This window comes from Mus caroli, unplaced genomic scaffold (assembly GCF_978045245.1).
Source record: "Mus caroli unplaced genomic scaffold, Mus_caroli_1 scaffold_9, whole genome shotgun sequence".
Taxonomy (NCBI): domain Eukaryota; kingdom Metazoa; phylum Chordata; class Mammalia; order Rodentia; family Muridae; genus Mus; species Mus caroli.
The window spans coordinates 9,832,403-9,857,435 of NW_028227264.1; the positions used below are offsets into that span (position 1 = coordinate 9,832,403).

General features: G+C 41.8%; 1 protein-coding gene across 9 annotated transcripts in view; it reads right to left on the minus strand.

Annotated features, from left to right (window-relative positions):
• Utrn (utrophin) overlaps positions 1-25,033 on the minus strand; it is a 489,906-nt gene that overhangs the window by 356,872 nt on the left and 108,001 nt on the right. For all 9 annotated transcript variants that reach the window (XM_085842639.1, XM_085842635.1, XM_085842637.1 and 6 more), the window contains 8 exons: positions 14,369-14,461; positions 13,323-13,400; positions 12,721-12,813; positions 10,624-10,796; positions 7,973-8,088; positions 6,795-6,955; positions 2,105-2,308; positions 876-1,057 (listed from right to left, as the gene is read on the minus strand). In XM_085842639.1, the coding sequence (XP_085698765.1) occupies positions 876-1,057; positions 2,105-2,308; positions 6,795-6,955; positions 7,973-8,088; positions 10,624-10,796; positions 12,721-12,813; positions 13,323-13,400; positions 14,369-14,461 (1,100 nt within the window). The remainder of the gene's footprint in view (positions 1-875; positions 1,058-2,104; positions 2,309-6,794; positions 6,956-7,972; positions 8,089-10,623; positions 10,797-12,720; positions 12,814-13,322; positions 13,401-14,368; positions 14,462-25,033) is intronic.

The window sequence follows — 25,033 nt, forward strand, 5'->3', positions numbered from 1 at the left end:
AACCATCCAAGTAGCAGAGAGTCCATCAGTATAGAAACTAAGGGGGAAAGCTCTGATTTGATTCATAACTGGAGTTCATTAAGGGCAGTCAGGAATATAAACAACAGCTCCCTGTATTCAAAACAGAATCATTGTTTCTACACTCAGGAATTCCTGGCGTATTAAATTGGTGGAAACGGCACCGGAACGCAAATCACAATGTGGAAAGTGAAAGAGACCATGGTATAAGCCTGCTCTTTAAACTGTTACAGACCACTGAACAGTAAGTAGGTCCGTGGCACACTGTCCTGTGGTGACAGCCTCAATGAGGCGGCTGTCTAAATGAGGTTGACCTGAGGCCTTGTCTGTGGGGAGCTGTATTGATTATTAACCTAATTGATATAGGAAGGCTAGTCTGAAACCGAGCAGCACCACTCCCTGGTTGGGGCCCTGGACTGTATGAAAGTAAAGAAAACCAGCTGGGCACTTAGCATGGGCACAGTCATTCTTCTCTGCTCCTCACTGTGCAGTGACATGACTACTGAAGTCAAGCTTCCACTCCTCGGGGGTCCCCAAAATGAGACCAAAACCTGGAATTGTTAGCTAAAATAAATCCTTTCCTCCCTTAAGTTGCCTTTTTGGTCAGGGTGTTTTATCACTGTAACAAATATAAAATTACAACATCACCCATGCAAAATATAACTTCCCCTCTCACTACCCTCCGCATTCCAACTGTCCTCTATGATCTTGACAGAGATGAGACTCACAGAGCGGTGTGAGGACAGTGGAAGGCTTGCCCTGTACTGATTTAGTCACAGCCCCACAGGCCTGTACTTGAGTGTCACTGTGCACTGTGGTCTGGGGAGTCAGGCTTTCAGTCCTTGAGCTCCACTCACCGGGACTGCCTCTCCATGCTCTCCACCCGGAGCGCCTCCCACCTTGCATTCAGCAAGGTCATCTGTTCCTGGATCTCAAACTCCTCCTCATCTGACAGAGTTCCTTGTGTCATCAGCTGGTTGCCAGCCTGCAGGACGCTCCCCACACTGCTCTGGTGTGCTGTCAGCTCCATCATAAAAGTCTAGCAAAGGAGATTGTGGTAGTTAGTGAGTCCCTTGCTGCGAAGACATGACACAACAAACTGCTAGTGCATAACCCCAACAGCAACACCCCAGAGAAAGGAACCTGTACAAAGCAAAGATGGAGGAGACTTTCACCAAAGGTGGAAAGCTCTGAAATGAGAGATTTGGTATTCACCGGACCTCAAAAGAAAGCTAGATCAAAGAAAACAATGTTATGGATGATAATAGTAGATTTTAAAAGTTTTACAACTATTTATGGGTGTATATCCCCATTCACACGTGAATGTGTCCATGTATATGCACCATGTTCGGCATTGCAACACACATATGGGAATCACAGGACAGCTCATAAGAGGTGGATCTGTCATTCCACCAAGTGAGTGGCAGGGACCGACCTTGGGTCATCAGTTTTGTTTGCAGCAAGCACCTTTAACAGCTAAGCTATCTCTTAAGTAAATGATGATTATGTTGTTAATATAAAAATAGTAAAAAAAAAAAAGAAGAAGAAGATGATTAGCTGCTTACACACACACGCACACGAACCCACTTAACCATAAAGAATTTCCCATAGAGTGAAAAATCATGATTCTATGATATATATTCTCTAAATAACAAGTAGCTCCCCTTGCATAAAATCTTGCAGGAACACTGGATATAACACTGGCTTAATCAGGCAACAAATAAAAATAATGGCTTTTAGGGTAGCATGAGAAACCTGATGATTTGGGACACCAGTTGGCTATGTTGATTTTCAACTACAGCTCAATACTTCAAAAAGGAACAATGTTCCACACTGATTTAATCATCAGTTCTAAAAAACTACACAAAATGTCACAAGACTGTCTGAAGTCTGATTCTCATAAACTGTTGATCACTCCAGTCTTCTAACAAAGCCCATGTAAATAATGCAAGCACTACATCATGATCTTTTTACAGAGCATCATTTGGTAAATACCAAGCCAATGGTGAAGTCACTCCACCTAACCCCACCCCTAAAAATCAGGCCCAGCCCTGGAAAAATATGGCTCTCGGCCACAGATATTTACTTCATGGGTAGCAAACTGCTCTTTGACTTCTTCGACATCATCAGAAATGTCATCTTGCTCCTGGAACGTATCCTCTGCAGACAACAGCCACGTCAGCACTTCCTCTAGCGCTATCTGGTAGCTGTCCAAATCCATGTCCACCTCAGTGACGGTGCTAGGGGTCTCAGCTCGGGGACTTTGGCCTTCCTCTGCCAGCACTGCACTCTGTGGAAACAAATGCACGGCAACCATGAAGATACAGGCACTCACCACGAGAGCAATGTCTGGAGAAACCAAGGTAGGGACTAGGATCTCAGGAAACAAGCCCCAGTTCTCAGGAGCTGAGTGAATGAAGCCATGAATTAATCAGAGGACACTAACAGCCAAGAAATACAAAATAGAGTACACACACAAGCGCCACATTGGAAGAGGCATGGAGAGAAAAATATCCCAAATGAGTCACTGGACAAAAATAAAACTCCAAATGCCAGTATTTGACTTCAAGACATAGAGAATTTTGATGGAGAACTGAAAACATACTGGCCCTTGAACAATGGTTGCAATTTACAGAAAAGAGAGCCTGACACTCTGCTTTGACCCCTGGTTAGACTTCTTTAAGGACCCTGCATTCTGGTGCTGTGTATTAAACAGTGAACAAGGGCGCACATACAACCTGTGGAACGGATGGGATTTCACGTTTCATTGTTTTGAGGCAACAGCCCTCTAGTTTATGAGCTGTTCTGTTTGGGGGATGTGGTTTGAGGGTTAGGACTTGTAAACTAAATGTCTGCCGATCTTTCTCTAAATTATTAGTTTCTCTTTATGAACTTAATGATCTTGTAATCAAGTCTACTGGCTCTGCTGTTCTTTTGTTTCCATTCAAACAAAACTTCTTCAAGACGTGTGTAAACTATCCCATATGTACATAAATGAGGAGAATGGTAAAAGTCATGCCTACACGTGTTACCAGTAAAGTCTTAACAGTCTGCTTCAACACTGTCTCAACACTTGCCCCCAAATGACTGAAAAGCTGGCAAAGCCATTTTCCCAGACTTACTTTTTAGAGTAATCATACAATTAGCCAATCAATTAAAATGTTTCTGATAACAGCTATGCCGGAACAACAGGCACCAACTGGAAACAAGAGAAGCCAGCTCTCACGTGTTTCTTCCAGACGCTTCCCAGTGGCTGTGCCTGGAGCTGATCCATCCTGACTTCCAAAGCTCTCCTTCCCAATTCAGTGGCCCTGCCCATCCGCAAGCAGTAAACCTCCTGAACTTCTTTCTCCCTTCTTTTGATATACTTTAACTAAGTGATATCATCTATTCCTATTTGATTTTTAAAAAATAATCTAGATTCGATAGATATTTTATTTCTAGTAAAACTCTCTTCTAACTTTCAGCAGCAATAACACCTGCAGCATCGCATCTTGAAGATATATCAAACCAGACCCACATGTAAACACTCATTTGCTTCACCCACCCCAAAACTTGCCAACACCTACCCCAGGCTCCATGCACCTAGGCACCACAGCCAAAAACCTGGGTGATATACTTGGATACACCCCTCTTTCTTTCCTCTCCCATGTTTAATCTGCAAGCTAGTCCTACCTTCAAAGTTCAACTCAAATCCATGCAAACCTCTCCACTTCTGTGCCACCCATCTCTCCTCTGGCCCACAATGACTTGCTAACCCTTGGCACCCACAGTCCTATCTGCCAACCCACTTCTCAGGCAGCAGAGAGAATGGTCTCTCTCATGTGTTCACACCCACAGGTCACCCGGCCTGAAATCCCTCACTATCCTTTCCATGGTCTTAAGTCACTATTTAAAATTCTTGACATAGTTCACAAAAATACTGACAGGGCAAGAACGACTGTGGGCACATGGAGACGGATCTTAATTGGTTAATGAGAAACTCAAAGGTTCTGTTTAAGTGTAGGAAAAGGGGAAGGCTTGCTCAGAGACCATATAGGTAGAAGATACTTCATAGATGGAATTCAACACACATAAGAATCAGGAATGGAGAAAAGCCTACTCGGACTGCAAATTATAGCATAAGAGGTATTAAATCCACATGAAAACTTGGGGTTGAAGCCCAGAAAATGATGTTTTATAGGAGAGATCAAAGGAATGTTTTCAACTGAGTTATAGGAGTTAAAGAAACCAGTCATCATAAGTAAAAACACTGGGAAATTAAGACGCAAACGATGCCAGGGCCTAGGAAGGAAAAGAAGCTACATTCTCTCAACTTAAAGGCCTGAAGTCACAGGGCTAAGATAATTCAGAAGGTGAGGTAAGCAAAAGTCTAGACAATGGAAGAACATGTAAAACTAGGACTGTTAGTCATCAGCCAAAGGTCATCTGTGTAGGCACCAGCATCCCCCGGGAGGGGTTGAAAGCAGCCTCTCCATGTAAATACTCAGGAGCTTTTCAACTGGCATGTTTCTAAAGGGAGACTCAGGGATTGCCTACTGACCTCCCAATGCTACTCAGCATGGTGGAAGAAAGAGGAGTCAGAGAGAAGGCTGAACGGCAGTCAGCATTCCTTAGAGAACAGTGGACGGCAAGACAAACCAACGAGGAGACAATCAAGACTTGACCACATCATTCCCTCACTTAATGGAACTGAGCCTCTAAGTTACCAATAAAAGCATACAATAAACAACGTGAGCATTAAACCACTCAGTCATTAACAAATAGAAACTGGTTTCTGAAATTCTTACCATGCCAACCTTGCATGCTAAGCAGAAGTGATTGTTTTAGCTAAATACCATAAAATAAGTAAAATCCACTTCTTTTTCCTCTGATTTGCTATGTTACTGTGTGAGTATATACGTACATACGGAGGCTGGTGAACAATTATATAGTGCACTCTCCTACCATTCTGTGAGTTCTACGCATCTAACCTCAACCATCAAGCTTCAGAACAAACAGTCACTTTCACCAACTGAACCATCTTAATGGCCCTTCCTTTTTGAGAGGCTAGCCTTAACACTAAGAATTGAAATATCTTCTCTTTTAACAAAAATAAATCAGTCCAGTGAAGAAATTACTCTAAATGCAAGAGGCAAGACCCACAGGAAAGCCCAGAGAACCATCTTAGCCACCCAGTGAAGGTACATCATTGAGCCAAAGCAGTGTCCAGGAGCCAAGGTAAACAATTTGCAGTAGTTAAGGGTTTTCCTTCTGCATTATTTGATGATCAAAACTAAAAAGAAACCAGGATTCACAATCAGGCCCCATCTCTCCCGTTTCCTATTCAATAAGGTGTTTTTCTCCTTTTTCTAAAAAAACATTTTGTGAAATGGATAAAAATAAAATGATTACCACATGCCACCCAAAATCTAAAAGAGTAAGTAAACTCTTCAAATCTCATAAAAATAGGGAAGAAAGATGATATGTTCAAGATTATTATAATTGGAAAATTGAGTAACTTTAAAAAAAATAAAAGCAAATTTGCTAAATGAGAATGTCAAAACAAACCTGGAGAGAAATCTATGGTAATGACAGAGAAACGGGCTTGGCAAGTGAGTATTCTTTGTGCTGCCTTTACCAAGGAGGTACGATTAACCACAACGGTCAAGAGGCCAAGTCACTGCCCCCATCCAAGTACCAGAGGGTGACATGTAAGCTCCAGGGCACACACTCATCCAAAATACACTTCTTACAAATTTGCAATCCTCACCCCCTCTTTTTCCTCATATGTGTATATCTATGTGGTGTGTAAGCATGTGTGTTCACACACATGAGGTAGCCAGAGGTTGATATCTAGTGTACTTTCCAATCACTCACCACCTCCCTTCCTTCACTGAGACAGTGTCTCTCATTGAGGGTGGAGCTCACTGACCCTACTACGCTGGCTGACCCATGAGTTCCGCTAACCCGCCCATGCCTGGCTCCCAGCATCAGGATACAGGGAGACCACCAAACCCACTGTCTATGTACATGCAGGGCATCCTAACTCAGATCCTCAGGCTTGGACATAGAGCACTTTACTGACTGAGCCTTCTCCCTAGCGCCTGTGTGAACATCTGGACTCAGTTGCTAAAATGTGTGTCTTTGAAAATCTGAACGGTCTTCCTTTTATGAATGAAGAAGAATGGGATTTTAGACAAAAATCACAAAGAGACAAAATATGGGTTGAGTCAAGCCAGGCTAATGGAGAAAGAAAAAAAATCCATTATTCATATCTCCTTAGGAAAATCTCATTTATTTGCTGGTGAAAACATCTGTTAGCCCATTTCTGGAAAAATCTGATGAATGATTTATGGTACAGTGCCTCTTCAAGGGGAAAGGGAAAGTAAGGCTGATATTTTGAGAATCCTTATGAGAAGATATTGGGGGCAAAAGTTCTCTATTAACGGACCACAAACAGAAACAAAATTGCTACTTAACAAAAATTACCCAGGACAACATGAGAGAAAACATTCCCCACACCAGGTCAATGCCTTGGCCTCTCAGCATAAATAGAATCCACCACTCAGCATCCAGTTGACTCCATAGTACAGCTTTTAGCGTACCACACAGCACCATGATCAACAGTCCCAGACGCTACTCACCTTGAGAAACAAAACACTTCCCTGTTTCATAAAAAACGGAACTCAGAAAAAAAAAACACACATGTTCAGAAAACACCCTGCACAAGTTTGACCTGGGAGAAATCAAACAGGCACGGAAAATGAGAAATTTCAAGAAAAATGAGCCAGCACCTGGATATGAATTTCTTCCTCTTCACATTCTTTCTTATACTTCCTTGGGAGAGTCTCTACCTCTCGGATGGCATCTATCGTGACTTGCTGAGGAAGCACCTCAAACAGAGATGTTAAATACATAATTATGGATTTCTTGTCAGGGAGATGCACAGCAACATCTAAAAGCAGAAGAAAAGATGACTCAGAAACGTGTGGACTGCTCGATACCAAGTAAAAAGTAACTGTTCTTGTACCCAGAAACAATGCCTCATTTGTGATCTCCATAATGCTGCCGCTCGGGAAATTGCTGCTGCAGATCACAAAATAGGAGACAGAGATGAAGACTTATTTAGCCTCAGGTTCTTAAGTTTTCCATAAGGTGGGCATGATAATGCATACTGCAATTCAGCTCCTGACAGGCTGAGGCAGGAGGTTCATGAGTTTGAAGACTGCCTGGGCTCCATACTAACTAAGACCCTGCCTTCAAGAACAAATTAAAAAAACAAAAAACTGTCTCAAAATGCTCTAAGGCAGCTACTCATGTAGCCATTTAAAATATGGCACAGACTTCACTCACACAATAGAGTGGGCAGAATTCAAACCTAAAGTTGTAATTAAAGTCTTCAAACCATACACAAATGCTCACACGTACATGCATTCCAAGAAACCAAACTGAATTATTTCTTTAGCAAGTAGGTATTCCTAGACTTTTCCAATCCTACTTGATACAAGTTAACTCTTATCTGGTGAAATCATTAACCTGCTGTCTAAAGGCTACAAACAGGACAAAAGATTTACTGCAATAAAGTGCTTTGTGAGAGATGGGAGATGGACCCCACAGGCTCATTGCCAGTCAGCCCAGCTGACAGCGCCCATGTCTTAAAAGACAAGGTGGGAAGTGGTAAAGACACCTGATTCCCTCCTCTGGCCCACACATGCATTCACATATGTGCACACACCCACTCCACTCATTCACAACAGCCACACATACTACACACAGAAAAGTAGGAAAACAAACACAAAGATATAATTATGGCCAATATTGTAAAATGAGGAGCCCTTAATTGTCATAGTGTTTTGTAAAAAAGAAAAACATCATCACTGCTCAAGGTGTTCAAAATTAGAAAGCAGAATCAAGCTCAACAGGTTTTTATGTAACAAACTTATACATAGCAGATTCAAGTTCTCAACCTTACCTTCAGGATCTAGAAGCTTTTCAATTCCCAAATAAGTGTGGGCCTTGCTAAAAGCATGTTCAAGTCTCTCAATTGGGGACATTTTGACCACTCTGTCCCAGCTGAAGAGATCTGGTCTGAAATCAGAGACAGAAAAATATAATGGAAACAATGTAGATAGCACCATAATTCATTGCACTTCAATTTTTTTTTTAATTTGTGAGTGCTATTTTAAATTGTATCTTTTGCATCTCAAGTTTGTAAAATCTAAAAGTAACATGTATGACAACGATAACAGTAAGTAAGAAAATCTCAAGTTCTTGGCACAGTTGAGTGTACAGTGTTTCCCATATAGTATGAGTAAAGGAGATGTATGGATACAGAGAAGACCGGGGAAGAAAATGATACAGAAACAGGAGGTGAAATAAGCTCCAACAGAGTGGTAAAAATGAACCTAAATATATGAGTTACCAAATCAATTATTTTAATGGACTAAATTCTAAAAATTAATGGATTCTATGATTTTATAGCTTTACAAATTTAATGATTTTAATGGACTAAATTCCACAATTAGGACAAAAGTACACTCCTGATATTATAGTTCTAAGGGTTCTAAGACAAGAGGGTCACCAATTAAAAGCTGGCCTCATCCACATAGCCAGTTTCAGTTCAGCTTGGGCTGCAGACGGAGACACCAGAAGAGACTAAGATGAGCACACCGACACTCCAGGTGCAACTGGACTTAGTTATCCTAAAGCAGAGGTGCAAAGGGGGCTGGTTCCCTTCCGTTCATCTTTCTCCATGAAAACTAGTTTTCCTTTACATCTTGTCTTTTTTCCAGCCTCACATCGTGGACAGTATCACTGGCTTGACAGACCTAAAAGTTGGTCCCTTTCTTTGCACTTCACTCTTGTATCTTACATGCACCCTGAGACTGGTCTCCCCTTCCCTAACCCCTGTTCTCCTTTCTACCTCTTCCTCTGTCTCTTAGCCACCACAGCCACCAGCCTCCCCCATGTCAGACGCCTCTTCCCTCTCATCTATCGTCTTTTTCTTTAGCCTGTCTACCATTTCTATGTCTTCACATCCCCATACACACATTTTGTGAGACAAAGACTCCCACATGTAGTCCATGCTGACCTCAAAATAGTTACACAGGTGGCCAAGGATGACCCAGAACCCCTGATCTTTCTACTTCCCAACTTCTGAGATCATATGTGCACCACCATGCCCAGCTATAATTTACATTTCTAAATAAATCTCTGTCTCCAGTTAGAAGGAACTGAGATGTTTGTCTGTTTTGCTCCTGCTGTATCCTTGTGTCTGGTGCAAGACACTTTATATCTATTTGTTGAATCAAAGAGCCAATAAAGGCAAAGGGTAATAGATAAATGCAACTGTTTCTTAACAGGACAGGACAGGATCCTCAAGATGACAGAAAAAGAGCGGGAGAAGACAAGAGGGAAAGGGTCTTTAACCCCATAACAAATCAAAATACCAAAACTTAAATCTATAGCACGCATCGATCCTATGTAAAAAATATTAAAAGCATTGCTTTGGTATCAAGCATTCTTCTCACTGTCACTAATTTGAAACAATACTACATGAAGAACAGAATCATATAAAGAAAAGGAGGGGAAGGGGAAAAGGATTAACACATTTTAAGGTTATCCTAAATTCAGCCATCCCCACCTAACAATCTACCAGCAAAGATTAAAAAAGAAAGAAAAGTAAGAAACAAAGAAAGCCAAACCTATATTATGCAGAGATAAACTTAGTGAAATGTAGAGCATAAGTACAGAAGCATGTACTTCATTTGTATATAGCAGGCAAGAACATTCAGGGGATTAAATGAGAGAATTAATAATTCATAACAGCAGCAAAACATGATCCACTTTTCCTGCTTTTGGCACTTAATCTCTGAGGGATGCAGAATTACTTGTCTGGTGTGTCAAGGCACATATTTACATGATTAACCAACTGTCCCATACCCCATGTTCAGTTGCAGTGTCAGCTCAACTGGTTGTCAGACCGGTCTATACAGGAGAGCTCTTCCTCAGCTCTTAGCACCTCCAGGATGGAAGCTCTAAGAGCTTGTTCTTGTATATCTAGCACAGTCCAATGCTGGCACCTTTACATGCAACTATAATGATTCTACTCCATTTTATAGCTCTGTATTCATACAGTGATGTGATTTTTTACTAGAAAGTTATTTCAGGCTGTTTATTCTTCTGGGGTATAATGGCGATTTTTGTATTAAATTCTTACATACAAGTTAGAATCTCGTTTATGAGATTTCATAAGAAAATTGTATAGCTCTTTGTAAACATGGGTAACACAATAAACAGAGTTGTCCTTCTGCTATCAGAAGAAAAGCTACACACAACTCTTTGTGTGTGTTACTGGTTAGGGCCAGATGAGTGGGAGTGAACTATGTCAATTATCTTACACTTCTTAGTTTATAAATGTGTAGGAGACACCATGGGCTTTGCACTCCAGCCCTGAAGTCCAAAAGAGACATCCGGTGGTTGATCTGTTATGGTATTGCTTTCCTTGATGCTTTTCAACATGAGCAATGTGGGCAGCAGAGGTAGCCGAAGGGACTATGGGGAAGAGAAGTAGAAAAAAGACACAGAGAGGAGGTAAGATTTGCAGACCAGAAGACATCTCACTTGTGCCGGTGGAGCACGGCGTTGAACGCGAGTCCATCGGTCCAGCTGGTGGTGAAGTTGAGGACGTTGACTTGGCTGTAGGGCCTGGTGGTCTGCCGCACCCAGCTCAGCAGGATCTTCTCGCTGTTTGTCTGCTGCAGGTCTGACATGATGTCTTTCATGACATCCTTCACCTGTGCAGAAAGACCCACACCTGCTTATAACGCAAAGAATTAAGTGATTTTCCTGATAGCAATAATTATACTCTTAAGAACTGACAGTTTGTTATTATCCTAAAGCAATATGTATCCATATGCATAAGAAAGTCCTCAGAGAATGACAGAGATCTATCAAAAGGACCTTTAGCCAATGTAAGGGATCAGAAGGAGTCGAATCTAAGACAATCACCATATTAAGATGAATAATATTAGTAAAAGTTAATAAACTTATACAAAAGCCCATAATACGTTGATGAACAGGTGGGTGGGTGGATGGGTGGATGCATGGATGGATGGATGGATGGTTGACACACTGATAAAAACAGATTCTTTGTTATAAACAGAGCTAGCTAATAATTGTAGAAGGAACAATGGCATCAGAAACTTACTATTTGCCAAGGATCTTAATGATTTGGGTAATAATAATGAATGGCTGCTAAAGCTAATGGTTCAAGTTGGGCAATTAACTAAACATTTATACTGTCACTAAGTACGCCCCAACATGATACACTTAATAACAAGGGACAGTCACCTTACAATGGAGAAAAACTTGGGAAATACCACCTTAAGCTAAGTAAATATGGCCAGAGAGAGAGATAGTTGGCAGCACATGACCCTGCCACAGTGACTGAGAAAATCCAACACTTCTCCTGTAACAAGTCTATACAAGGAACAAGCTGGATCCAACGTGCTGGTGGGCAGTCAATCCCAGGGACATTGTATAAAGTTCAATGTTCTTCAAAAACATCAGCACCGTGAAAAGAAAGGCTCCGAAAGTGTCCCAGGTTAAAGAGATACCAGAGAGAAACCCAATGAGCGTCACTCATGATCTTGACCTACTGTCTTCCTGGCTTATCATCCTGCCTCCCTCCCTCTACACCACTGCTACTGGGAACTGAGCCTAGAACCTCATGCCTACTGTCTACGCTGAGCTACGCTCCCAGGGGTATACTACTGACGTGGTGAGCCAAACCTCCATGAGACCTCTAGATAACTCCACTATCCCAAAATCATCTTCCTGACTTTAACAACTCTATCATTTTGGTATTTAATGATTGTGATAACACAGTAACACATGGTAATGGTACACATTTTATATTTGTATGTTAATGGTATTGTGGCTATACAGTAGAGTTCTTTTTTATTTTTTTTAATCCATGTTTTTAGACAGAAGCTTGGGAAGTGTATTTGGTGTTTTATAAAAGGAAAGAGCATCCAAAGTACTCAGAGAGAGAACGCCAGAGTGAGCTCAGGAAATGCGGGTAAGTGTTAACATTCGGGGAATCTGAATGAACGGCATTTGGAAATCCCTTAGGCTACTCCTACAACCTCCTATGAGTCTGAAAGTAAAGCAGTTTTCTCAATGAAATATGAAACACCTTTTTTTCTCCTCTGCCAAAAATCTCTATCAGGCTGCCAACACTGTCCATTGGGAATCTGTAAATTCGACGTGTTCTCTGGAGATTCATATCTAACGCCATAACATCAGCACCTTAAAAATGAGCCCTGTGTGAAGTAGGGCCGCTGCACACAGAACTATTTAAGGTGCAACCACAGTAGAGGAGGGTGGCCTTCAAACACAGTATGACTGATGACCATACCAAAGAACAAAGGGAAACCTGGACACCAACACAGAGAGTGTGTCATGAAGACTACGCTTGCCTAAGCCAGCACACCCCAGTTTACAGCCAACTCGAAGTTAGGAGAAAGACAAGGAGCTGCTGAGAAGATTCAGCTCTGCTGGCACTTGGGTTGCAGACTCGCAGACACGAGGATTCTGAGGCAATAAACACCTCCTATTCCAGCCGAGCAGTTTGTGGAACTTCGATTTGACAGCTGTAGAAAATGAACAGAGAAAATAATACAAGGTCTGTCTCAAGGTGACTGGGAAGGTCCCCACCTGCCAGTGCAGAATGATGCTCCAAAGTAAACCTAAAGTCAGCTTGGGATTTCCATCCACAATGTCCGTGCCTCCAATATTCACCAAGTCCACCTGTCAGAACAAAATAATAACACAACAATTAAATTCTTGGGACAGCGTCACCATCGAACTCCAAAACTTTTTTTTTTTTTTTTTTTGGTTTTTCGAGACAGGGTTTCTCTTTATAGCCCTGGCTGTCCTGGAGCTCACTTTGTAGAACAGGCTGGCCTCGAACTCAGAAATCCGCCTGCCTCTGCCTCCCGAGTGCTGGGATTAAAGGCGTGTGCCACCACGCCCGGCCCAAACCTTTTGAGTAAGTATATTTATACAGCAATATAAATGAGGATAAAATTTTCATTTTAGGAATTGGATCAATGCAAAACTCAAAAACGTATTATTTATCCTACAGATCAATGAGAGCATCAGAAAAGGCATGTGACTTATCCATCACTCACAGAACGAATTCAAAACTCCCACCAAGAGGAAACACTGCCAAGCATCAACTGATATATACAGCAACCAGCAGGCTTCCCAGCAAACAACAATGCCTGCAGCAGCTGAGAACCCTAAATGTTACTTACATTGTTCTGATGTAAAACCTGTAGCACTCGGTTGACGTTGTTTAAGGCATGCACCCTTGTGGAACCACGTTCCTTTGGCTGGAAAACAAAGCAAAGCAAAACAAAATAAAACAAACAAACAAAAACCAAGAAACAGTCCCCATTCCTTCATGTGTTGACAAACTCTGACACAGAAACAGAAGCAGAATAGCAGGTCAGCATCCATGTCACCCAGCCTGGGTACCACAGGATAGAAATTCACTAAGAACGCCCTGAAACACGGACTCACTTACCAGCATGCCTACTGAAATTATCCAGGAGACATTCAAACAGGCATGGCAGTTCCCTGCCCCCACATGAGACAGTGATTTAAAGGACTTAGGCTGTGGCAGGAATTCAGCATTTTCAAAATTGCTCTAGTTACTCTTCACAGGCAGGTAGACACATTTGAGAATCAATTCTGTCAGACAAAGCTTTTTTATTTAAACTTCTCCAGAGGCAGAAAAAAAAAAAAAACCAGCAGAAAAGACTGCCTGCTTTCTCCTGCCCATGTAGGAACAACAGAGCAAAGAGACATTGTCCCTAACTCCAAGTCACATGAGAAGAGTGTGCCACCTAGGGCATGACAAGCTAGTCATCTTCCTTCTACCTCATGGGCCAGGGAATCTCATGAGAGATATCGGCTTTAGCCTGAAGCTGCCCAGCCTCGGCCAGGAAGGCAGACAGAGGGTGCAGTACTCAGGCTTCACAATTTAGTACCCAGAGGGAATCTCCCAATCTCAACAGTGCCAGAGGCACTCCATCAGCCACATTCTCAGAGATGGCCGTCCTCGCCTACAGGCTAGAGACATAGCTCAAGTGGTAGTGTTTCACTATCATGCATGGAGCCCTGTGTTCCAACCTCAGCACTGCCCAAATGTGCTGTGGTGGACAACTCAGTACTTGGGAGGATGGAGAGGTGGAAGGATCAGAAGTTCAAGGGCAGCCTCAGCTACACAGTTAGGTTGTAACTAGCCTGAGGGAAACAAGACCCTGTCTGAGGAAAATGATCAGAGATGTCCTCTCACCAATGATGTTCCTGTGAGGCCTTCGAGAAGATCCAAGAGCTTTCTCCCATCTTTGAGGTCTGAGAACATATCACTGATGGGCGGTTTCCCACTCTGCAATGAAGAAGAAGAAAACTAAGGTCGACTTCAGGATCAGAAGTTCCACATTGAGGCTGGTGAGATGGTTCAAGGTGCAAATACGCTTTCTGGTGACCGTGATGACCCAAGCTCAATCCCCAGAATGCACGCAGTGGGGAGAGAGAAGAAATCCCACCATCTGTCTTAGGTGCACCATGCCATGAGTGAGAGTGTGTATGTACATGCTAATAAATATAGAAATGTAATAAAAATGAAAACATTTAAAATACTTTTGGCCGTGTTTGGTCCCAGTCCACAAACACAAGGCAATTCCTGCACAGAAAAAACAAGAGTCTCAGTTTCAAACACAGTCTGACCAAGAACTACCCACTGAGACTTAATCAGTTACCTGAGCTCCCTTAAGGCACCAGCTATTTTAAATACCAAAAAGTATAATGTGATGTGAGAATGTACTAAAAATCATAAACCATGATGTAATAAATCTGTAATGGTCTTGGATGTTGTCACTTCTTCATATGAAGGATAGAGAGCTAAAAGTCCGTCCCTGCCAAGCCTAGATATTACATAATCAAGAACTATCTTTTTGCGATCACTTTAAAAAACAACAACAACAACAACAACAACAACAAAAAAAAAAAAAAAAAAAAACGTTCCATATGAAGCAAGACTTTAAATTTGAGACAAGAGAAGAAGGGTTCCCTGATCCTCCTACCGAATCCTTACTCGGCTTTGAATAACTATAGTGTGCAATCTGTTAAGAATTCTTAGCATGTATCCTAAAAGTTCATAGGCTCTAGGAGGGAACACGTGGCCCACCACAGAAACAGTGGGGAATAAGCTGGACCCTGTCTCTGAAATACAGCTATATCTTCAGTTTGCCGCTGTGTTGGGGACATATAGATTATCTCTACCAACTACAGCAACAAGCAGACTAGATGAGCTCAGATGCCACTTTTGAGAGACACTGAATACTTCTCTCATGTCTTACACAGCAAAGAGAAAGATAAAGAGGTCAAGTCCATAGAACAGAATGAGTTATCTAAGGGAACCCCACCTACTAGCATTCACTTTCCAACGTACAACAAAATAATATGTCAAAGCTTATGATAAAGTGAAGCAAATTCAACTATTTCCCCATATCAGACAATTATTGATATCTAGCAGTGGCCTTTGACACAAGCAGGTTGTGCTGTACACTAGCCACAAACTTTAGTCATGTTACCTGGTCTTTACACACTCACTTGTTTGTTAAAAACTCAAATGGAAGCTGGGTGTGGTAGTGCATGCCTTTAATCCTAGCACTCGGGAGGCAGAGGCAGGCGGATTTCTGAGTTCGAGGTCAGCCTGGTCTACAAAGTGAGTTCCAGGACAGCCAGGGCTATACAGAGAAACTGTCTTGAAAAACAAAACAAAACAAAACAAAAACCTCAAATGGTTAATCCAGTATTATTATCAGTTATACCACAAGCAAAACCTTCATGCTTTCTATTATTATAAAAAGTACTATTGAGGCAGAAGAGATGGCTTGGCAATTGAAATCACTTGTTGCTCTTGCAGAGGATTCAGGTGCAGTTCCCAGTAACCAAGTGGTGACTCACAGCCATCCACAATTCTAGATCCAGGGGACCCAAAGCCCTCTTATGAACTGTACAAGCAGCAGGAATACACATGGTGTATATACATTCATGCAGGCAAAACATTCAGACACATAAAATAATCTTCTCTGAAAGAACCATAAATTTTCGATAATATCTGAGGGGACTTATGGAATGAGTATCTTCTCAGTCCCAAATTCACAGAAATGGTAACTTGTGGGAACCTTTCCTATTCAAAAACAATTCACACAGAATACGGGAGACACCTATGTGGAAATAACACAGATGCCAGAAAGGCTCCATTGCAAACTAAGACTTCCAAAAGTTGCCATTAATGGCACACTCTTTTTCCCTCACATCCAGATAATCCAATTGTTTAACAGGCAACAAGTTTAAGAAAGGCTCCTCTAGGGCTGGTGAGATGGCTCAGTGGGTAAGAGCACCCGACTGCTCTTCTGATGGTCCGGAGTTCAAATCCCAGCAACCACATGGTGGCTCACAACCATCCGTAACGAGATCGGACTCCCTCTTCTGGAGTGTCTGAAGACCGCTACAGTGTACTTACATATAATCAATAAATAAATCTTAAAAAAAAAAAAAAAAAAAAAGCCGGGCGTGGTGGCGCACGCCTTTAATCCCAGCACTCGGGAGGCAGAGGCAGGCGGATTTCTGAGTTCGAGGCCAGCCTGGTCTACAAAGTGAGTTCCAGGACAGCCAGGGCTATACAGAGAAACCCTGTCTCGAAAAACCAAAAAAAAAAAAAAAAAAAGAAAGGCTCCTCTAGAATATTCTGTTGGGGGAAAAAAAAAAAAAAAACATGAAGATGCAGTTCTGTCCCTGTAAAAGTCAAATATAAACGCAAGGATGACCAGAGTCCCCCTTTCCCTTAAACAGAAGGCTCACGGGTTTCTTCCTTCTGTTTCTCAGTCTCAGACGATCACTATACAGAATGCTATATTGACGACAAGCTATACAGAATGTGTCGTGAATGTGCGCCCTTCCCTCCGTGTTCCCACACATGGGTGTGGTACACTGACAGTTCTCTAAGACAGAACCCCAAATCCCTGCAGAATGGCAGACAAGGAAGGTGATAGGGCTCCCCTGGAAAGAGTAAGAGATGGTGCCTGGACTCTCACAAGGAACTCAAAATCTGTGCTGTAAAACTTATGTGTGATGTCCTTAACTAACACTCGGGAGGCAGGTGGATCTCTGTAAGTTCAAAGCCAGCCTGGTCTACAGAGCAAGTTCCAGGACAGCCAGGGCTACACAGAAAAATGCTGTCTCAATAAACAAGCAAGCTTCTGGGCTCTGTCAAACTCTCAGGCCCCTGGATCCAGTTACCCAGCACCAAAACCATTCCCTCAAGGACAGGCAAGTATTCTGTCAGCAAGCCATCAATCTTTAAACCACAGTACTAGTTTCCACCCATTCCTACAATTAAAATGGTGAAAAATATTAAAATACTCTACTTGAGACTAGCTCGTTCCTGTCCTTTAAGCACAGGCATGGCTGTCCCCTTGTTCTTCTCTGCTCTGTCCAGAGCACTGTCTCACAGGAAAATGTTAACGAGCTGCCTCAGCATGAAAACACTAGAAAAGTGTTTTCTTGGTAGTTTATCCACTGAGTTTTTGGTTTTTGACTTCAGTTTTGTTTCATTCTGAGAAAAGGTCTCCCTTTGCACCTTGGCCATCCGAGATCTCACTCTGTACACTCGGCAGCTTCTTAGTCACACCGTCTTTGCGAGTTTTAAAGACTTTTGACTCCTTGAAGAAGGAACTGTCCGTGAGAGTAAGAAACTCTACACACCTGTGTGTATATATTTTTAGCAATAGTACACGGACTGAAAATGTGCTGGGGGAAAAACATACATGGAACCCATACCCGCGGCACATATCCCAGCATGCAAGAGGCTGAGTCAGGAGAACTACAATTTGAGGTCTACACAGAAAGTCCAAACTCAGCCTGAGCAGAAGCCAGAGATGTAGTCCACAGATAGGTTTGCCTAGCAATTACAATGCCCAGGATACAACCCCCAGCACTACAAGAAAAGAAAATTAACACATGCATGCACCCACTCACAGACACACACTCACAGTGTGTACACTCAGCGCACACTTAGACTGTCCTTACAAAACACTAAATATCCCTGACACATGCAACTTCCAAATGTTCCACATAAACACAGAAAGGACTAGTAGTACCCAAGAGGACATGTCCCCGCCTAATATGTACAAGTAGCTGGTGTGTAAGCAGGGCCCTTGTTCTACACAGGAGGGCAGAACGCTTCTTATGTAAGGACAGGTCAGTACAGATTTTAGACTTGGTTGGCTGTGTGGTCTCTGTTGAAACTACTCAGCTCTGTTGTAATGTGAAAACAGTCATTAATCATACAAGAATGAGTAAGCCAACTGGAAGACAACTTTGTTCTAATTTCATGAACACTGAAGTCCAAATTTCATAGCATTAACACAAATTATAATATGTTGCTCCTCTGTAAATATAAAAATGATTTTAACTTGAAGACCATGCAAAACCACACAGTGACGTAGTAAAATGTTCTAACACAATAACAGCCAGCATTTACTGTGTGCATGGGTTAAGTTCTGAGAATTGTATGGATTTAGATTCATTGTTTATACATATTCTTTCTTCCTAACAGTGTTCTAAAGGGAACAGCTTCAACATTCCCATTTTACAAGTGAAGAGACTGAGACCTAAAGGTGGCATAACAAGTGAGAGACAGAACCAGGATCTGATCTTACAAAACCTGGCTCCAAGTCCATTTTCTCAACATTTGAGTCAATAAATATTACCAAGGCATACAATGCGATAAATAAGGGAGCAAGCATTTTAATTGCAGGGTTGGGATAAAGATAGACAGAAATGTAGATGATATAGATAGATATAAATTAGTAGAGACTGAAATCTAGAGAGATACAGATATATAGACATAGATTATAGATGTAGCTGTAGATATAGATATATGAATATATAGATAGATATATAGATATAGATAGATATCAGCTTCTCAGAACAACAACATAAATCGCCACACTGTACTAAACTAAGGCACCATTTCCCAGCAGCCCACTGTAAAGCATCTCTGGTGTTTTTTGTGATGCGGGCTGTAAACATCGGCTCTGGGAACAAGTCTGGAAATGTCAAAAGTCATCTTTTAATAAAAATAAGCACTGATTCATCTTGAACATCAACCTCACATTTAAATCTGTGCAAAGACTGACTTGTAGCAACTTCTTTGGCAGAGAAACTACAGTTTAATAACCCAATCACATAAATATTTGCTGAATATCCCCTTTGTGCCTTAGTCCTGGCAAAATGCTGAGTTCACGTCACTCTCTCCAGTCTCCTTATGGGGCCATTTTCATTGCTTACTAATAAACACAAAACAGTAAAGAAGAGCAATCTTGAACTTGGGGGGAAGATAACGCTTGTGTCCCATTTTACTTTTTAAATTATTTTTATTTTATTTTATGTGAATGGGTCTCTTGCCTTTATGTGGTCTGTGAACCACATGCATGCTGTTCCCATGGAAGCCAAAAGTGGGCAATGGATCTCCCAGAATTGTTGTGAGCTGGGGACCAAACTGTAGACCTTTGTAGGAGGAGCCAGTGTTCTTAACCACCAAGCCATCTCTCTAAGCATCTCCTTTTTCTTTCAAAGCCTAATAAACAGAAGCATGATGGCTGTAGTCCTAGACTGCCTAATTAGGACTGGCCCCCACTCTCACCCCTTTCTACTAGTCCATCTTTGGACAATCTCAGTACCAGCCCTGGGCCCACTATTTTGACAAGAGAACTGCAACATCAATACTATTTCCTGGGACATGAGTGCGATGGCATTTAAAAGCATCTGGGCAAAGATGCTACCAATCATTGCTAAGCAAGAGGAGAGGTAGAGGCAACTGTAGGGAGCAGGCTTCACACATGTGATGACATGACGAAGGGAAGCATGTCTGACGGGCATTCGTCACACATGGACAGCAGGTGCTCCCTGTTCTGTGCCAGCACAGCATGACCATGCAGAAATCAAGACTTGCTGTCTGACAGGGCTTCCTGTTTATAAGACAAGTTGAAAATCTGAATTGGCCTGTGCAGCACTGGTAATTTTCTAGACCATCACACCAGGCAAAGTCTTGTCTACAAGCATACTGAGTCATAAGATGAATGACAGGCAATCACCAAGTAGGGCAGGGCCACATCCAAAGGAAATATAGGGTTAGTCAATAGCAAGTCTCTTAAGGAATTGTAAACTCTGTGACCAGTACACAAGTATACACACACACATGAATGCCTTCATGACATCATGTGTGTGCTCTGTCACACACACACACACACACAATTAAATGAAAATGTAATTCTTAAAAATGTCACATGGGGTCAGCTAATAGCTCAAATGCTTTTATCCAAAATCATGTTCAGCCAAGACTGAAAACCTGAATTCTGTCCTCAGGACCCATATGGTCAAAGGGACGAAGTGATACAACACATTGTCTTCTGATCTCCATGTCATGTAAGCACACACACACATACACGAAATAAAACAAAACCTAATTATTTTTAATCAAAAATAAATCAATTAGAATTTAGGCAAAAAGAGGCAAGCAAGCTAGCTAGCTTACAAAAGTACTACCAGAGTATCCTAAAAATGGTGGTCAAGAATATGGAAAACATTTTATTGTTTATTTTTTTCTCATTGGTATTAGGGAATTAATAAAAATTGAAATGTCTTTTTAAGAAGAAGACATATGAGGCTGAAAAGATGGCTCAGCAGTTAAGAACACCTATCGCTCTTCCAAAGGTCCCAAGTTCAATTCCCAGCACCCACATGGTGGCTCACAACCATCTGTAATGGGATCTGATGCCCTCTTCTGGTGTTTCTGAAGACAGCTACAGTGTACTCATACATGGAGGAGGAGGAGGAGGAGGAGGAAGAAGTACATACAGCTCTTAAAATAATTAGCTCTGTTGACATGAAATGAGTATCACACCCAATGGGTAGCATGTGGTTCAGCTCAAGGAAGCCTACAGTGCCTCCGGTAGTACTCACAAGGAGATGAACCATCTACAGGGGGATGGTGCTCCCAGCTGCTCTGACCACACATTCTGTAGCATCTTCTTTTCCAGATCCCATTTTTATGACTATTAACTCCCAAGATTCAAGGAGCAGAAAACAGCAGGGCACACACATCCAGACTGTTTAAAGGGGAACTGCGTGTGAGCAGCAACTCAACCAGAATCCAGGCTCCATGCTTCACAGCCCTGCCTCCTGTTCAGTGGATATAGATTTCAAGTCTGCAATTGTTACCCATGGGAATTTGCCTTTTCAAAAGGAGGAAAGCAGAAACATGCATTTTATGCATTTTCAAGTTTGCATATTCTTCCCCTAACTGCACTGATGAAGAAAGAGCTTCTGTAATTTGTAGGCTCCCAGCTCTGCCAGATGAGCAGCTCTGAAAGTGAGCCAAAGAAAGCACAGGCTCCAAGTCAGGACACATTGCCCAACAGCTCTGCTGTCTCCCCTGGGAGAGCCACATGCAAATCAGACTCCAACAGCTAGAAAGTCCAAAACTCTGTGTTTTACACACCATGCAACAGTCTCAAGAGGGCTTATTTCTATTTGGAAATGTGTAGCAGAGAGCAGGGAATTCACAAATTAGTGGTACCTCATGGGTTTTCGTTAACATTCTTGCACAGCTATACTCCTGGGCACTACAAGGCAACGATGACCAGGGGTGTTTAATGGATAAAAACATAAAACACAGTTCCTCTTAAAACTGCCTCCTGGTTTGCCTGAGGCCATAAATAAATGAGCAGCACACCCAGGAGCAAGTGTTTCTTAACCCTTTATGCAGCCAGTTTCTCCTTTGCTCTTCACCTCTATAAAACATCAGACCATGACTGGCTGCAGTGTGGACTGCCTTTCAGGACCCCAGGGCTCTGAAACATTGTGGACTCGGGCAAATTAACAAGTACTTCCAGCTATGTACATGGATAATAGGCAGACATCTGCTAGGGAAGATACACCAACATGAAACACACTTAAGTATATTCCCTCCAGTGAGGGAATTGTTTTTAGCTTCTGTATAGCCACATATACTTACTAGGAAAAGATAGTTTTAGATCCATATCATTCAATATGATCAAGCCCTTCATCCTTAATTAAGGAGACAACTAAAAAATCATGGAGCTTTAAGTCAATTTCATTCCCTGTGAATTAAGTAGTTGAGGGTCAGGATGAAGAATTCTACTGAAGGATGGAGAGAGAGCTTAGCACTGGCTGCTCTTCCAGAGGTCTTGAGTTCAATTCCCGTACCCACATTGTGCCTAAGGCCCCTGGAAGAGCAGCAAGGGCTCTTAAGTGCTAAGACATGTCTCCAGCCTACTCTCTTCATTTTTAGTAAAAACAGTAAGAATCTCAACCTATTGTATCTATTTTCATGAAATAACACTAGGTATTTTGTACTCAAAACATTATTATATTTTGTATTTATATATCTTTATTATTTTATATATTATAAAATTAATATATTATTATGTATCTCTTTCCAATAAAACTGTCTCTAGCTGTTTTCTGAACATATAGTTTTAGACATATTTAAAAAATGTCTGTGTTACTGTCACTCATTTCTTTAGTAAACTGTCTTAGTCAGGGTTTCTATTCCTGCACAAAAATCATGACCAAGAAGCAAGTTGGGAGGGGGCTGGTGAGATGGCTCAGTGGGTAAGAGCACCCGACTGTTCTCCCAAAGGTCTGGAGTTCAAATCCCAGCAACCACATGGTGGCTCACAACCATCCGTAACGAGATCTGACTCCCTCTTCTGGAGTGTCTGAAGACAGCTACAGCGTACTTACATATAATCAATAAATAAATCTAAAAAAAAAAAAAAAAAAAAAAAAAACGAAGCAAGTTGGGAAGGAAAGGGTTTATTCATTTTACACTTCCACACTGCTATTCATCACCAAAAGAAGTCAGGACTGGAACTCACACAGGGCAGGAACTTGGAGGCAGGAGCTGATGCAGAGGCCATTGGAGGGATGTTCCTTACTGGCTTGCTTCCCCTGGCTTGCTCAGCTTGCTTTCTTATAGAACACAGGACTACCAGCCCAGGGATGGCACCACCCACAATGGGCTGGGCCCTCCCCCCTTGATCACTAATTGAGAAAATGCCTTACAGCTGGATCTCATGGAAGTAATTTCTCAAGGGAGGCTCCTTTCTCTATGATAACTCCAGCTTGTACACACCAAGCCAGCCAGTACACTCTGGAAGTGAACATTCATAATGATTTGAATTATAGCTACTTTAAAGGATAATCTTTTAATATATAAACATATCTTCGAGGCCAGCCTGGTCTACAGAGTGAGTTCCAGGACAGCCAGGGCTATACAGAGAAACCCTGAAACCCTGTCTCGGAAAAAAAAGAAAAAGAAAAAAGAAAAAAGAAAAGAAAGCTGCCCGGTTGAAAGCACAGGCAATGTGGCTGGAGAATGGTGAGAAGGTGGCAGCAGAAACAAAGAAATTAGGAGCAAATCAGGCCAAGGGCCTGAAAGTCAACAGAGATCAAACTCTCACTATACATCTTAAGTACACACAATTCTAATTTTCAAAAGAAAAGCAGTTAACAATGAGCAGAACATTAAACACCCTCTAAAAGAAAAGGAGGCAACCAGGCCTCTGAGGCCACACCAGCTACTTCATCAAAGCTGGGAAGGAAGAGAGGAAAGGGGAAAGAGCCCATAGCTGGTCATAGTGCTCCACATGTTCAAAGACAAGGTCCCAAAAAGATGGAATGATAACTCCCAGGCAAATGTAGCACTAGCCTGGTCTGAAGTCTTTACTAACATATTGTTCACTGGAGGAACACATACAGTACCACAATCACTTCAAAGGAGAATTCAAAGAGCTACGCATCTACAGGCAGAAAAGGGAATCAAATGTAGTGCGAAAATGCATAAATTGCTCTATGGCAATAATGAATTCCTTTTCAGCTAACCTTTACAAACTTGGTGAATTCCTTTTGCCCCACTGTTGAGAATGGAGTGCAAAAGACAGATGAATGAAAGAAAGAAGAGGGTATGGGATAATAGAAATAGCTGAGAAAGAATAAAGGAAGAAAAATCTCTATGGTGATAGTCTTTGAAGTTTCAGAGACCCAAATAACACAGATTTATCTATAGATGAGATAATTTTCATCATCTACTTTGTATCAAGCTGTAATGTACTTTCAAATAACAAAATGTAGGGCTGAGAATGGAGCTAGGTTGACAGGGTGCTTGCCTACCATGCATGAAGATTTAGGTCCAATCCAAACCACAGCATCTCACAAATGAGGTCTGATTGCATATGTGCTGAAGTTCAAGGCCATCCTTAGCTACAAAGCAAGTTTGAGGCCAGCCTGAGATACAGGAGTGCCCATCCCCAAATAATAAGCAATAGTAATTATAGTGATGATGATGATGATGATAATAATAATAATAGGGAAAGGAGAGAAAGAAGATGAAAGAAAGAAGGAAGGAAGGAAGGAAGAAGGAAGAAGAGGAGGAAGAGGAGGAGGAGGAGAAAGAGGAGGAGGAGGAGGAGGAGGAAGAGGAGGAGGAGGAAGAAGAAGAAGAAGAAGAAGAAGAAGAAGAAGAAGAAGAAGAAGAAGAAGAAGAAGAAGAAGAAGAAATAATTAAAGTACTAAGTAATGGAAGGTAGAGTTAATTCAGAGGACTGAGCCAAACAAGGTACCCACTAATATTTTTTCCCATTTTTAGAACTTTAAGAAGTTTTTCTAATATACATAATAGTAACTTAGAAACGGAAGATATTGATCAGCGAATACAATGAGTAAATGAATACTGGATGCATGCAGGCATTAGAATTAACAAGATGATCGCTTCTCGGCCTTTTGGCTAAGATCAAGTGTAGAATTAACAAGATGGTGTCTCATAGACACTCTAGATGGGGGGTAGCCTGAAATGAAATATCAA